General features: G+C 41.8%; 1 protein-coding gene across 1 annotated transcript in view; it reads left to right on the top strand.

The window, feature by feature from the left end:
- The window catches only part of PPP2R5A (protein phosphatase 2 regulatory subunit B'alpha), a 78,640-nt gene that overhangs the window by 34,967 nt on the left and 29,449 nt on the right, over positions 1 to 14,224 (top strand). Inside the window, exons 2-3 of the mRNA XM_079761919.1 lie at positions 6,368 to 6,564; positions 8,964 to 9,065. Coding sequence (XP_079618045.1) covers positions 6,368 to 6,564; positions 8,964 to 9,065 — 299 coding nt within the window. The remainder of the gene's footprint in view (positions 1 to 6,367; positions 6,565 to 8,963; positions 9,066 to 14,224) is intronic.

Below are 14,224 nucleotides of genomic sequence, written 5' to 3'. Positions count from 1 at the left end.
TAGAGAGGAAGGGTGAGAAAGAAACATGGACCAGCTGCCTCCTGCATGCCCTCTACTGGGGATCAAGCCCACAATCTGGGCATGTGCCCTGACCAGAAATCGAACTAGCGACCTTTTAGTGCATGGAACATGCTCAACCAACTGAGCCTCACTGGCCAGGCATTATAAATTCTTAAGCATAAATATGAACCACTATTTTTGCCATTTTGATATCCAGCACCAATTTTGAACTTTTCATTGTTCTGTGGACTGTTTTTCACTGCATAATTTTTATTCTTCATATCTAAAGTTTAAGCATCAAATGTGTTTCCAACTCCTTATACTAGGTGTACCGGTTAATAATGGCAGATTTTGTAATCAAAGAAAACAGGATAATTTCAAATGAAACATCAAAAATGCTTTATTCAAAGTAATGCCCATCGCTAGCTACACATTTTCCCCATCTTTCAGGTAATTTGTGGATACCGTCCCAATAGAACTTTCCTTGTTTTGAGGCAAACCATTCAGAGACCCAATTTAACACTTCTTCGTACGTTTTGAAGTGCTGCTCAGAAAGGGCGTGTGCCATCTATCAGAACAAGTGGTAATCTGAAGGAGCAAGGTCTGGTGAATATAGCGGGTGGGTTAATACTTCCCAGGCAAGATCTTTTAACGTGTCTTTAATTGGTTTTGAAGTGTGTGATGGTGCGTCATCATGAAGCAAAATTACTTTGCCGTGTCTTCTGGCCCATTCTGGTCGTTTCATGATCAAAGTGTGGTTCAAATTGATTATTTGTTGTCGGTAGCGATCAGTATTAACCGTTTCACCTGGTTTTAGAAGCTCATAATATACACCACACCTTCCTGATCCCACCAAACGCAGAGCATTGTCTTCTTTCCAAAGCCATTTGGCCTTGCAGTTGATATTGATGGTTGACCTGGATCAACCCATGATTTTGTGTGTTTGGGATTCTCAAAATAAATCCACTTTTCATCGCCAGCCACAATTGGATGCAAAGAAGACTTTCTTTTGTGCCGTTGAAGCAACATTTTACTTATGAATTTTCGGTTTTCCATTTGTCTTTCGTTCAGTTGATGTGGTACCCATTTTCATTCCTTTAAAATCTTTCCCATTGCTTGTAAACGATCGGAAATTGTTTGCTGAGCAACGTTTAATCTTTCTGCAAGTTGTTTTTTAGTTTGACACGCATCTTCATCCAATAATGCTTGTAATTTTTGGTCTTCACACTTTTTCGATTGACCTGGACGTTCTTTGTCTTTCACATCGAAATCATCACTTTTAAAGCATTTAAACCAGCGTTCACAAGTATTTTGAGATGGAGCATGTTCACCATAAGCTTCTTGAAGTATATGATAACTTTTCTTCAAAATAAAGTAATGAATTAAAACTTCCTGCAAATGCTCTTTTTTGGCACGAAATTTGACATTTTTAAGCATAAAAAATCTATGATGTTAACACCTTCAGAAAATTTGACATATGAAGTTTTGAAGCTTGCTGTCAATACAACAAAATAGCATACATATCAAATCGCATATATATCAACATATGTGTAACTCTATTGGGAAAAAAAATCTGCATTATTAACCGGTGCACCTAGTATATCCTGTATTAGATGTAAAAGAAATGAAAAGGAAATCCTGCTCAGTGAATGATCCTTGTCTTTGAGGAACCTGCAATCTTTTGGGAGGGAGATGATAAAAAAAATATTTGTTAAAGTCTAAAGATACTAATCTGTACTTAACTGTATGATTGAGAATGTGAGTGCAATAGATGTTCAGAGAAGAGAGGAGGGATCACTGTACCCTTACCTAATTAAGGGAAGTTTTATGGAGAATATGAGATTTAAGTTTATTATTAAAGGATGAGTAGGATTTGGAAACATAGGAGAGGAAATCTAGTAAGTTATTTCAGGTAGGGAAAAGAGTTTGAGTAAAGATGTATTGGCCTTTGGAGAACAGGAAGAGGAATGATTTTACATTGAGGTGGTAGGGGGAGGAAAGAGAGAATAGGACTGGCTATGTCTGATGACCTCATTAAGGTGATCCTAAATAAAAAACTTTATTTGAAATGATAATTTAAAAAATGTACTCTTGATATTACGTGGATTCTGATGCCAGTCAGGATTGTAGACCTCAACCTTCCTGTAGCAAAGGGCCATTATTGAATTTGGAATAGAGAGTGTTATTATACAAGTCCTTTGTAAGTGTGGAACTACCACAGGGACATTTCTGGTAGAGCCACAAATGGACTGCAGCAAATTTAAAAATTTTTAAGAATCTTTATGTTTGTACTTCAGAAGTCATGTGCATTTTGTCATTCTTTATAATATTCACATTTGTTTTATTGTAAAAATTGTTTTTATTATTGAGTAAATTGACCAATCAAGATGGGTTTAGGATATCTGACCTGCTACATTTTAGCAGTCAGTACCTTATCTAAATCAGTTTTTTTTTTTTAAATTCTCACCCGATGAGAGGTTCGCTGATTTTTAGAGAGAGGAGAAGAGAGAGAGGGAAGGAGGGTGGAGAAGAAGGAGGAGAGAGAGAGAAACATTGATGTGAGAGAGAAACATTGATCAGTTGCCTCCCTTACACACCCACAACCCAGTTGTGTGCCCTGACTGGGAATCAAACCCTTGACCTTTGGTGTATAGGTCAGCACTCCAACCAACTGAGCTATACCAGCCAGGGCTCTAAATCAGCTTTTTAAGAACAGCAAATTGGATATAGTTGCAAAGTAATTTCACTAGCTTCCTATCCCCCAAGAATGTAAAAAGCATAGGCATATGCCCTGGCCAGTGTGCCTCAGTTGGTTGGGTGGTTGGGTGTCCTCCCTTGCATTGAGAAGTCACTGGTTCCACTCCTGGTCAGGACACATGGTTGGGTTGCAGGCTTGATCCCCAGGAGGCAGCCAATCAATATTTCTCCCTCTCTTCCTCTTTCTCTAAAATCAATAGAAACATAAAAAGTATAGGCAACCTTGGTTACGTTATCATTTTAATGAAGATTCCTACCAGTTATCTTATATAAAGTAGGTACTGGTCTTGAATGGAGGAATAGTTTTATATATCATGAGCTAAATATCAGTACAGTAGGTCCTCGGGTTACGTCGGAGATCTGTTCCTAGTGTGTGACGTAATGCAATTTTCGCCGTAAGTCGGAACCCACCTACGTCACTCACATGGAGCACACACACAGCAGTAATGAAGTGAAACAGTAAAAAAACTTTAAAGGAAAGATAACAATTCCTGACCTTTACTTGTGGTAAATAAATAATAAAAAACATAAAGCACATATGTACATACCTCGAAATGACGGAACTTTTTTTTTATAAATGGCAACGTAATCACGAAACGATGTACGTCGAGTCCGATGTAACACAAGGACTGACTATATTGAAATATATGTTTTTTTAAAATGTAATCTCAGTTCAATAAATTTAAATTAATTGAAAGTCCTTGTTTACAGATTTGAAAGTTTGGAATTAAAGTTTTATTATTATTTTCGAATATTGGAAACAAAAGGATTAGGTTTGTTAAATCAAATCAATATAATGTGCCCATATTTTTGTAATAAGTAGAAGATAAAACAATCAACATTTATTGAATGCCTATTTTGTGCCAGATAACTGTGCTAGTTGCAAGATAGAGGGAGGTTGGGGAGGGAGAGGTAAAGATATCACTTGTTTCCTGTCTTCAAGAGCCTCATATTTTCTAGGAGTGTTACACAGGTAAAATATAATTGCCTCAAAAAACAATCTATGTATATAAAAAGCCAGCAACCGGAACACTGGAATGACCAGTCGCTATGATGCCCACTGCGGCCAGCGAACCGGCTGATCGGAGGTGGGGAAGTGGGGGGGGGGGGGCGGCTGGCCAACCTCCCCTGGCCCCTCCCCCCAACCGGCCCCACCCCTGATCCAGGGCAGGGTGGCCGGCCAACCCCCGCTCGGCCCTTCCTGCCCTCGATGGGCCCCCACCACCCTGATCGGCCTGCAGCCCCTCCCCCCGGCTGGCCCTGCCCCTGATCAACCCCCCTACCCCAATAGGAGGTGGGGGCAGCTGGCCAACCTCCTGCAGCCCCTCCCCCTGGCCTGCCCTGTCCCCAGTGGGCCCCTACCACCCCGATCCCCGTAGCCCCTCCCCCTGGTCGGCCCCATCCCTGATGGGCCCCCACCACCCCGATCAGGGGCAGGGTCAACCTGCCAATCCCCTGGGGCCCCTCCCCCCAGCCAGCTCCGCCTCCAGTCAACCCCCCCACACCAATCAAGGGTGGGGCTGGCCGGCCAACCTCACCCAGCCCCATTCAGGAGTGGGGCCGGCTGGCCCACAGCCTCTCCCCCCAGCCCAGCCGGGCCCTTATCAGGCCATTGATTGGAGTGGGCCCGCCGGCCAACTTCTCCCCGTCTCCTCCTCCCAACAGGCCCAGCCCAGATTGGCCCATTTGGGCTGGGCCGGCCCGACCCCACCCGAGCATGAATTCGTGCACTGGACCTCTAGTAAATACTAAAATAGAGATATGCACCTATGATACGTTTGGGTAAAAGTGGAGTAACCAACCAATTTAACTTTAGTGCCATAGAGAAAGCTTTTGAGAGGGGAATATGTATATGAGGAAACTTAATGGAGAGAGTTCCTACAGTGGGAATGTGGGAAAAAGGGCATTCAAGATAGAGGAAAAAGTAAAATTGTCAGGAAATTTCCAGGAGTATGGTTTACCCAAAGTGAAGTTGCATGCTAGAAAGTGTCAAGAGATGACTTGACAGTAGACAGCTGCATTTTGTATATGATCCTCAGAAGTGTGAGCTTCATTCTGTAATTTGTGGAAGATATTTGAAAAATACTGAGTATGATCATATTCTTATTTTAGCAAGCTTTTAGCTTTTGAGGTAGTTGAGTGAATAAATCAGGAGTTGTAGTGGTTATGGCACCAGGCAAGAGGAACAGTTAGGATATCATTTCTGTAATCTAGATGAGAGATGATGAGAATCATTAAAATGGCAGTGCAAATGACAAGAAAAGGATAGATTCCAGATATATAATAGATACGGAATCAATAGCATTTAATGCTTGATTGTGTGTAGTGAGCATGAAGGAAGAGTCCAGTATAAATCCCATTTTCTGGCATGAATGTTGGGATTAGATGGGTAAATTTCTCACTAGATTTTTGAAAGTTTTATGTATAGGAATAGTTTCTACAAAATGAATCCTATCTAATAAATCCTATCTAATAAAGAGGGAATATGCTAATTGACCATCACTCCATCACAAAGATGGCTGGCTGCACCCACAGCTGAGGCCAAGTTCCCATAAGGAGCCTTAACAAGCAATCAGCAGGCACCTGAAGCTATGCCCTCCCCCGCCCCCGTGGGGCTTGACAGGGGACCTCAGGCCACGCCCCCCACCTGGCAGGGCTTGACAGGGGATCTCAGGCTGCCCCCCACCCCCCGCCCTGGCGTCGTCAGGCTGGGGGACCTCAGGCTGCACCCCTGCCCCAGTGCCAGGCCAGGGGACCTGAGGCCACACCCCCTGCCCAGCAGGGCTTGACAGGGGACCTCAAGGTGCGCTTCCCGTCCTGGTGCGGGGCTAGGGGACCTCAGGCTGCTCCCCCCACCCCAGCACCAGGCTGGGGGACCTTAGGCCTCGTCCCCCACCTGGCACCAGGCCGGGGGACCTCAGACCGCACTCCCGGTCTGGCGGGGCTTGACAGGGGACCTCAGGCTGTGCCCCCCACCCAGCGGGGCTTGACGGGGGACCTCAAGGTGCACCCTCAGTGCTGGGTCAAGGGAACTTAGGCCACGCCCCTGCCCAGCGGGGCTTGACGGGGGACCTCAGGCCATGCCCCCCACCCAGCGGGGCTTGACAGGGGATCTCAGGCTGTGTCCCCCACCTGGCAGGGCTTGACGGAGGACCTCAAGGCATGCCCCCCACCCCAGTCTGGGCTGGGGGACCTCAGACCACGCCCCCCCATCCTGGCACCGGGCCAGGGGACCTGAGGCTATGCCTCCTGCCTGGCAGGGCTTGACAAGGGCGGGACTGGCTGGGTCTTGATCTAGCCCAATGCGGGGGGGCCAGGTCTGGGTCTCACACGATTTTGAGGTGCATGTGGGTGGGCAGGGACTTGATTCTGGGTCCCGTGGTGTGCCCCAGACTCTTGACAGGAGGAAGGTTTTCAGATACATTTTGCTAATTTTCTTTCATCTCTGACACTTCTATTATAGAGAAAGGGCAAATAGCAATATTAAATTATTTCCTCTAATTAATCCCCTTTTAATGTGCACGAATTTCATGCACCGGGTCACTAGTAAGCATATAAAGGTAACTTCTGAGTAGGTTATTTCTAAGTTTTTCTTTATTTTTATTTATAGATGCCACTTCCAATGAACAACAAGAACTCTTCTGTCAGAAGTTGCAACAGTGTTGTGTACTGTTTGATTTCATGGACTCTGTTTCAGACTTGAAGAGCAAAGAAATTAAAAGAGCAACACTGAATGAACTGGTTGAGTATGTTTCAACTAATCGTGGTGTAATTGTTGAATCAGCGTATTCTGATATAGTAAAAATGGTAAGCCTCTAGACTTATGTTCCTCAGATTTATATAAATTCAAGTAAGATCTGAGGTGTAAATATGAATTAATAAGTCTTATTTAAGTGTACAATCATTGATTTACTCAATAGATAGTCCATTTGAAAGATTATCCATTCATTCCAATAATGCTGACATTGCTTATAATAGTTGGGGAATTCAATAGCCACAATGGCTGGTGGCTACCATACTGGGTAGTGCAGATGTAGAGCTTAGGAGAAAGGTGTAGGCTCAAGATTATACAGATTGTTAGATAATTAATATTATGGGGCTTAATAGTCACTGAGAGAGAAAATTTAAAGGGGGAAGAGAAGCCCAATGGAAAACTATGGGGCTCTCCACATTTCAGTGGTAGATAAAGGAGTCAGGCCTAAAAAATTCTTATTTAGGATATTTTTTAATACAATATTTGTAGATTCTATAACACTTGAACTTTAAAACTCAGGATAAGAAGTTAAATAATATAAATATTTGAAATATCTGGTGTGAAAAATACTGCCAACTTTGTTAAAGCAAGATTGCTTAGGATATTATTTGTTGATAGGATATTATTTATTGATAATTCAACCTTATTCTCCATCAGACAATAGACATTTGTTTAGAATTTGTGATTTTTGTATGCATACTAACAAAATACAGAAAAATCAGTTGGAATAATTAGAGAGTCACTGAGTATATAATTTAAGCTTAAATGTCTCCAGAGTATAGTAGTTTGTATATAGCAAGTATAACCTATAGTTGCCTTCATTTCCTCCCCCTTCCCTAATATATGTTCTGGGGGAAGAGCAAAATATGTAGAAAAGTTAAATCTTACCCTGATATACTAATTGGTTTTCTTTATCACATTGTACTAAGACCAATTAAAAGGACTTAGGACATTTTGGTGGATTTGTGTGTTTTTTTAAATGAATAAAAGCCTTACTTTTTTTTTTTTAAAGATTAGCTATAGAGAGAACATTAATTAAAATGAAATTGGCTTTCTAAACTCCCAAAGACAGTAAAAGGTGATAGTTTGGGAACATAAATAGTAAATATTGATAGGTCTCTTACTTAGTTTTTTTATTTTGTGTTTATTGTTTAAAAATGTTCAGGGAGAAAAGCAATATTCCCACCAATATTTCACTGATTTCAAATGGTTTGTATTCAGGAATTTTGAAAGTCCTGGGAAAGATACTTTATCTCTATGAAGTTGTTGACTTACTTAGATATTATTGAAAGTACTCAAATATTTGAGTCAAATGATTCTATAATTGCTATAGACTAATAAATTTTGGGATTAATTTTTTTCCCCACGTAAAAAAGTGTGTGTGTAGGGTGTGTGTGTGTCTCTTTTTCTAAGTCTATGATTATAGTAATTGACTGCTAGCAGTTTTTTTGGCTTACCATAGATGCCACTTCATAAGATGGTTGGAAATTTGCTTATACCACCAAATACTCCTTGTTTCATCCTTTTTTCCCCAAATAGTTTATCTCAAATGAACAACCCCTTAATACTATGGCCTTAAATATTGACTAACCATTTGATCTGTTAGTCTGTTCATCATTCTTCAAAGAATTATGAGTTGGAATTACAATCTATCCTTTGCTAGAGAAAAAGGATGTATAGTTTACTTTGGTACTGAGACAATGTGAAATTAAATTATAAATAGTACTGTATTTCATTGATGTGAAATGAAAACTCTCAAATTACATTCTGATTTCAGAGATTAATTTTTTTTAAAAGGGCTGAGAGTAGATGAAATACAGTAAATTAAATCATCATGAGGTATTACAAACTATGTCTATAATAGTAGTGAAGACATTCTACCACCTCCTCCTCTTTTTTAGTGTGATTTTATATATATATATATATATATATATATATACACACACACACACACACACACACACACATACATACATACATATATATACACATATATATGAATGGAAATATTTTATCAAACTCTTTGTGTTATAGGATAAGTAAATGGCTGGGTTAGAATATGGGGTGAGTTGGGGAAAGGTGAAGAGAATCAAGTTAAGGATAGGTAGAGTTAAGAAACTCTATACATTCCCCCCAAACTTCCCTCCCGTGCCCAACTTTTTTAAACGCAAAACTTGGAAAGAACAATTTGTAATTTAAGGAAGAGGAATCCAGAGGTAATCTGTAATCTTTAGAAGGTTGGCATCTGAAGAAGTCAGAGTTATGGGATAGAGAAAAGAGAAAAACATGTCTGCCTTCATATTTTGAAGTGGTTTCTAGGTTTTTGAACTAAGCTTATAGCCACAACTTAACTTTTTTTAAAAATAAAGTTATCTTAAGAATATTTAATTTTGCATTGTTGAATTCAATTACACAACAAAGAACATAAATCTAAATTTATTTTTCTTTACAGATCAGTGCTAATATCTTCCGTACTCTTCCTCCAAGTGATAATCCAGATTTTGATCCAGAGGAGGATGAACCCACACTTGAGGCTTCTTGGCCTCACATACAAGTATGGAACATAATTATGTGTTGGTAGTTTTTATATTTTGCTGAAATTATGGCTCTCTCTCTCTCAGATCTGAGTGTCTACGTTTTTTAACCTTATTTTCTTTTCCCAAAATACTGCTTTTCACTTTTTAAAATTGTGATAAAATACACTAACAGCCCTAGCTAGTTTGTCTCAGTGGATGGAGTGTCGGCCTGCAGATCATAGGGTCCCAGGTTTGATTCAGTCAAGGGCATGTACCTTGGTTGCAGGCTCCTCCCCGGCCTGGTCCCTGCTCAGGGCTTGTGCAGGAGGCAACCAATGGATGTTTCTCTCACGTAGATGTTTCTCTCTGTCTTTCCCTCTCTCTTCTCTCTCCCAAAAAAAATCAATGGAAAAAAATAACCTCGGATGAGGATTAACAAAACAAAACAAAAAATATTCTTAACATTTACCATTTAAATTGTTTTAAAGTGTACTGTATCTAGTTCCAGAACTTTTTCAGCACCCCAAATGGAACCTCCCTAGTCATTAACAGTCACATTCTATTCCACCACACCCACTGCCCCTGATAACTACTAATCTTCTTTGCCTATGGATTTGCCTGTTCTGGGTATTTCATATAAATGGAATCATATAATACTAGTAGCCCTGCACACGAATCCGTGCGCCAGTAGCTCTCTGCGGGGCCTGGCTGCTCCGCGCCCGCTGCCCAGAGGCCCTCTGCTGCCCAGAGGCCCTCCGTGCCTAGGGTGCAATGCTTGCCTCGTCGCCACGGCGACAAAGCAAGCATTCTGCCAGGTCGCTCACACTGCCCACTCTCAGTGGCCGCCCCGCCCTGGGACTGGGGGACTCCGGCAGGGATGAGAGGACTGGGCACTGCCATCTGTGGCTATGGGCATCACCATCTTTGTGATGGAGTGATGGTTAATTTGCATATTACCCTTTTATTAGATAGGATGTAACCTTTGTGTCTGGGTCCTCTCATTTAGCATAATATTTTCAAGGTTAATCAGTATTGTAGCATGTATCAGCATATAACTTTTTAATGGCCAAATAATACTCCATTGGTTTATCCATTAATCACTTGATAGACAGTAGGATGGTTTCTACTTTTTGGCTATTGTGATTAGAGCTGTTAAGAACATTCATGTACAAGTTTTTGTTTTAACATTTGTTGCCCATAGTTTTGATATGTTGTGTTTTTTGTTTTTATTCATCTCAAAATATTTTTCTAATTTCCCTTGTGATTTCTTTTTTGACTCATTAGTTACTTTGGGATGTGTTTAATTTCTACAGATTTGTGGCTCCCACATTTGTTATTGATTTCTAATTTTATTCCATTGTGGTTGGATAATAAATATAATTTGAGTATTTTCAATCCTTTTGAATTTAGAGGCTTGTTTTATGGCAGAGCAGTCTATCCTGGAGCATGTTTCATGTGTGCTTCAGAAGAATGTGTATTCTGTTGGTGGAGTATCCTGTAGAAATGTTAGCTCTTGTTTGTTTATAATGTTTCTAGAGGCCCAGGGCATGAAAATTCATGCACTGGAGGGAGCGTCCCTCAGCCCGGCCTGCCCCCTCTCACAGTCCGGGAGCCCTCAGGGGCGGGAGGCGACCCGGCAATCAGGGGAAGGCGACGCCCCCATCACACCTCTGCTGCTGCCACTGCTGACAGCACAAGCCTCCACCAGCCCTGGTTACCTGAGCCTCAGGAGGCCCTGGGCGTCTGGGAAGCCGCCATCCGAGGCTTGCCTGCATCTAGGGCCAGCCCTGGGTGACTGGGGGTCTGAGGGGACTGGGGGACTCGGGAGGCAGGTGCATGGAGCAGCAGGACCCACCTGGGGGCGGGCCCAGGTATGCCACGCACCTGCTGCCCCAGAGGGGCTGAGGGGACTGGGCGTTGCCATCTTGTGGCTGTGGGCGCTGCCATCTTTGTGAGGGCGTGACAGTCAATTAGCATATTCTCTCTTTTTCAGATAGGATTCAAGTCTTCTATTTCCCTGTTGATCTTCTGTTTAGTTCTATCCATTATTGAAAGTGAGATATTGAAGTCTCTAACTGTTGTTAACTCATCTATTTCTACCTTCAGTTCTATTAGTTTTTGCTTTATGTATTTCTGGGGCCATATTGTGAGCTATATATATTTATAATTGTTATATCTTCCTTATGGGTGGCTTTTATCATTATAACTTTAGTAAGAGGTTCTGTGTTTATTTTGTCTGATATTAGTATGGCCATTCAATTCTCCTTTGGCTACTGTTTGTATGATATATCTTTTTCATTCTTTTACTTTTAATCTGTTTGTTTCTTTGAATCTAATTGTGTTACTTATAAACAGCATGTGGTTAGATCATGGTTTCTTAAAAATCAATTTTGATAAGATTTGTCTTTTGACTGGAATATTTAATACACTTTCATGTAATGTAATTACGGATAGGGTAGGATTTGCATCTTCCATTTTGTCATTTTCTATATGTCTTATTCCTTTACTCCTCCTTCATTACTGCCTTTTATAATAAACTAGAGGCCCGGTGCACGAAATTCATGCACGGGGGGGGTGTGTGTCCCTCAGCCCAGCCTGCACCCTCCAATCTGGCATCCCTCTCACAATCCAGGACTGCTGGCTCCCAACTGCTTGCCTGCCTGCCTTCCTGATTGCCCCTAACCGCTTCTGCCTGCCAGCCTGATCACCCCCTAACCACTCCGCTGCCAGCCTGATTGATGCCTAATTGCTCCCCTGCCAGCCTGTTTGCCCCCAACTTCCCTCCTCTGCAGGCCTGGTCACCCCTAACTGCCCTCCCCTGCAGGGTTGATCGCCTCCAACTGCCCTCTCTTGCAGGCCTGGTCCCTCTCAACTGCCCTCCCTTGCAGGCCTGGTCCCTCCCAACTGCCCTCCCCTGCTGGCCATCTTGTGGTGGCCATCTTGTGTCCACATGGGGGCAGGATCTTTGATCACATGGGGGCAGCCATATTGTGTGTTGGAGTGATGGTCAATCTGCATATTACTCTTTTATTAGATAGGATAGAGGCCTGATGCACGGGTGGGGGCCAGCTGGTTTGCCCTGAAGGGTATCCCAAATCAGGGTGGGGGTTCCCTTGAGGTGTGGGGTGGCCTGGGTGAAGGGCCTGTGGTGGTTTTCAGGCCGGCCACGCCCCCTGGCGACCCAAGTAGAGGCCCTGGTATCTGGGATTTATGTATCTTCTACAATTGAAACTTTGTAGCCTGGAGCAGAGCCAAGCCTCCTGCTCACTCCGTGGCCGGCAGCCATTTCTCTTGGGATTGATGTATCTTCTATAATTGAAACTTTGTAGCCTGGAGCGGAGGCCTAGGCCAGCCAGGGCTGCAGAAGCTTTGCTTCCTCCATTGCCGGGGGGCAACCATTGCCTCCTGCTCTTCCAGCTCCGTAGCTGCCGCCATTTCTGTTTGGATTTGTTTACCTTCTATAATTAAAACTTTGTAGCCTTAAGTGGAGGCTTAGGCCGGTAAGGGCAGGCAGAAAGCTTAGCTTCCTCTGTTGCTGGGGAAACCCAAGCCTCCCTCCCACTCTCTGTGGCTGTAGCCATCTTGGTTGGGTTTATTTGCATACTTGCTCTGATTGGCTGGTGGGCGTGGCTTGTGGGTGTAGCGGAGTTAGTGTCAATTTGCATATTACTCTTTTATTAGGTAGGATAGGTATTTTCTACGGTACCATTCTATTTTAATTGCCATGTTTCTTTAACTATAGTTTTTTATTTATATTCTTAATGGTTACCCTAGAGATTGCAGTTAGCATCTTAAAACAGTCTAGTTTGGTTGAATACCAACTTAAAATCAGTAGTGTTCAAAATTTTGGTCCAATATACCTCCATTGCCATCCCACTCCTTTGTGGGATTACTGTCAGACATATTAATTCTTTATACATTATATGCACACCAATAAATTGCTTTATGTGGTTCTCTTATAAAACATAATAGAGTTATAAATAAAAAATATTTATACTGTTTTTTATATTTATTTATGTAGTTATTTACCTTTACCCCATGTTCTTTATTCTTCCTATAGATTCGAGTTACATATATTGTCCTTTCATTTCAGCCTGAAGGATTCCCTTTAGTATTTCTTGTATGGCAAGTCTGTTGGTGATGAATTCTCTCAGTGTTTTTTTTCTGGAAATGTCATTTTTTTATTGATTTCAGAGAGAGGAAAGGAGAGGGATAGAAACATCATTGATGAGAGAGAATCATTGATCAGCTGCCTCCTGTATACCCCCTACTGGGGATCAAACCCACTACCCAGGCATGTGCCTCAACCACTGAGTCACATTGGCTGGGTTGGCATCCATGGTTTTCTGGTGACAAGTCAGTTGTTAATTTTACTTAGAATCTCTTGTATGTGAGAATTATTTTTCTCTTGCTACTTTGAACATTTTCTCTTTGTCTTTGACTTTTCTGAATTATGATCCATCTAGATGTGGATCTCTTTGACTTTATTCTACATGGAGTTAATTGAGCTCCAATTAAGAATTCATTGTGGCCTGACTGGTGTAGCTCAGTGGTTGAGCATCATCCCATGCACCAAGTGGTCGCTGGTTCAATTCCCAATCAGGGCACATGCCCAGGTTGCAGGCTTGATCCTCAGTGGGGATATACAGGAAATAGCCAATGGATGTTTCTCACTCATCAATGTTTCTGTCTATCCCACTTCCTTACTCTCTCTATAAAATCAGTTTTAAAAACATATTTAAAATTTTTTTGGGAAAAAATTCATTATATAAATTAATTGCATCAAATTTGAGGTTTTTGTAACCATTATTTCATCAAATATTTTTTCTGCCTCTTTGTCCTCTTCCTGAGACTTCCAATATCTGTATGTTGGTATTATTGATGATGTCTTACAGTTCTCTGAAGCTCTTCATTTTTATTTTTTCTTCCTGTACCTCAAATTGCATAATTTCTATTGATCTATCTTCACATTCACTTATTCTTTCTTCTGCTAGCCCAAATTGTTTTTCACTTTTTTGGGGGGGTGGGGCATCAAATTCACCAAAGTCTTCACTCTGCCATTTCAGAAGTCCATCTCAGGAGCACATCTTTTTAGTTGAGATTAAAGGAGGGTTAGTTTTCTTATTCTAAATGCCATTGAGTGACAACTCCTCGGAATCATTGGAAAATTAGCAATAAAAATTTATTATGTAGGCAG

The sequence above is a fragment of the Cnephaeus nilssonii genome (genome assembly GCF_951640355.1).
Source record: "Cnephaeus nilssonii genome assembly, chromosome: 21".
Taxonomy (NCBI): domain Eukaryota; kingdom Metazoa; phylum Chordata; class Mammalia; order Chiroptera; family Vespertilionidae; genus Cnephaeus; species Cnephaeus nilssonii.
Note: the sequence above shows the minus strand (reverse complement) of the source record. Positions and strands in the feature narration are given on the sequence as shown.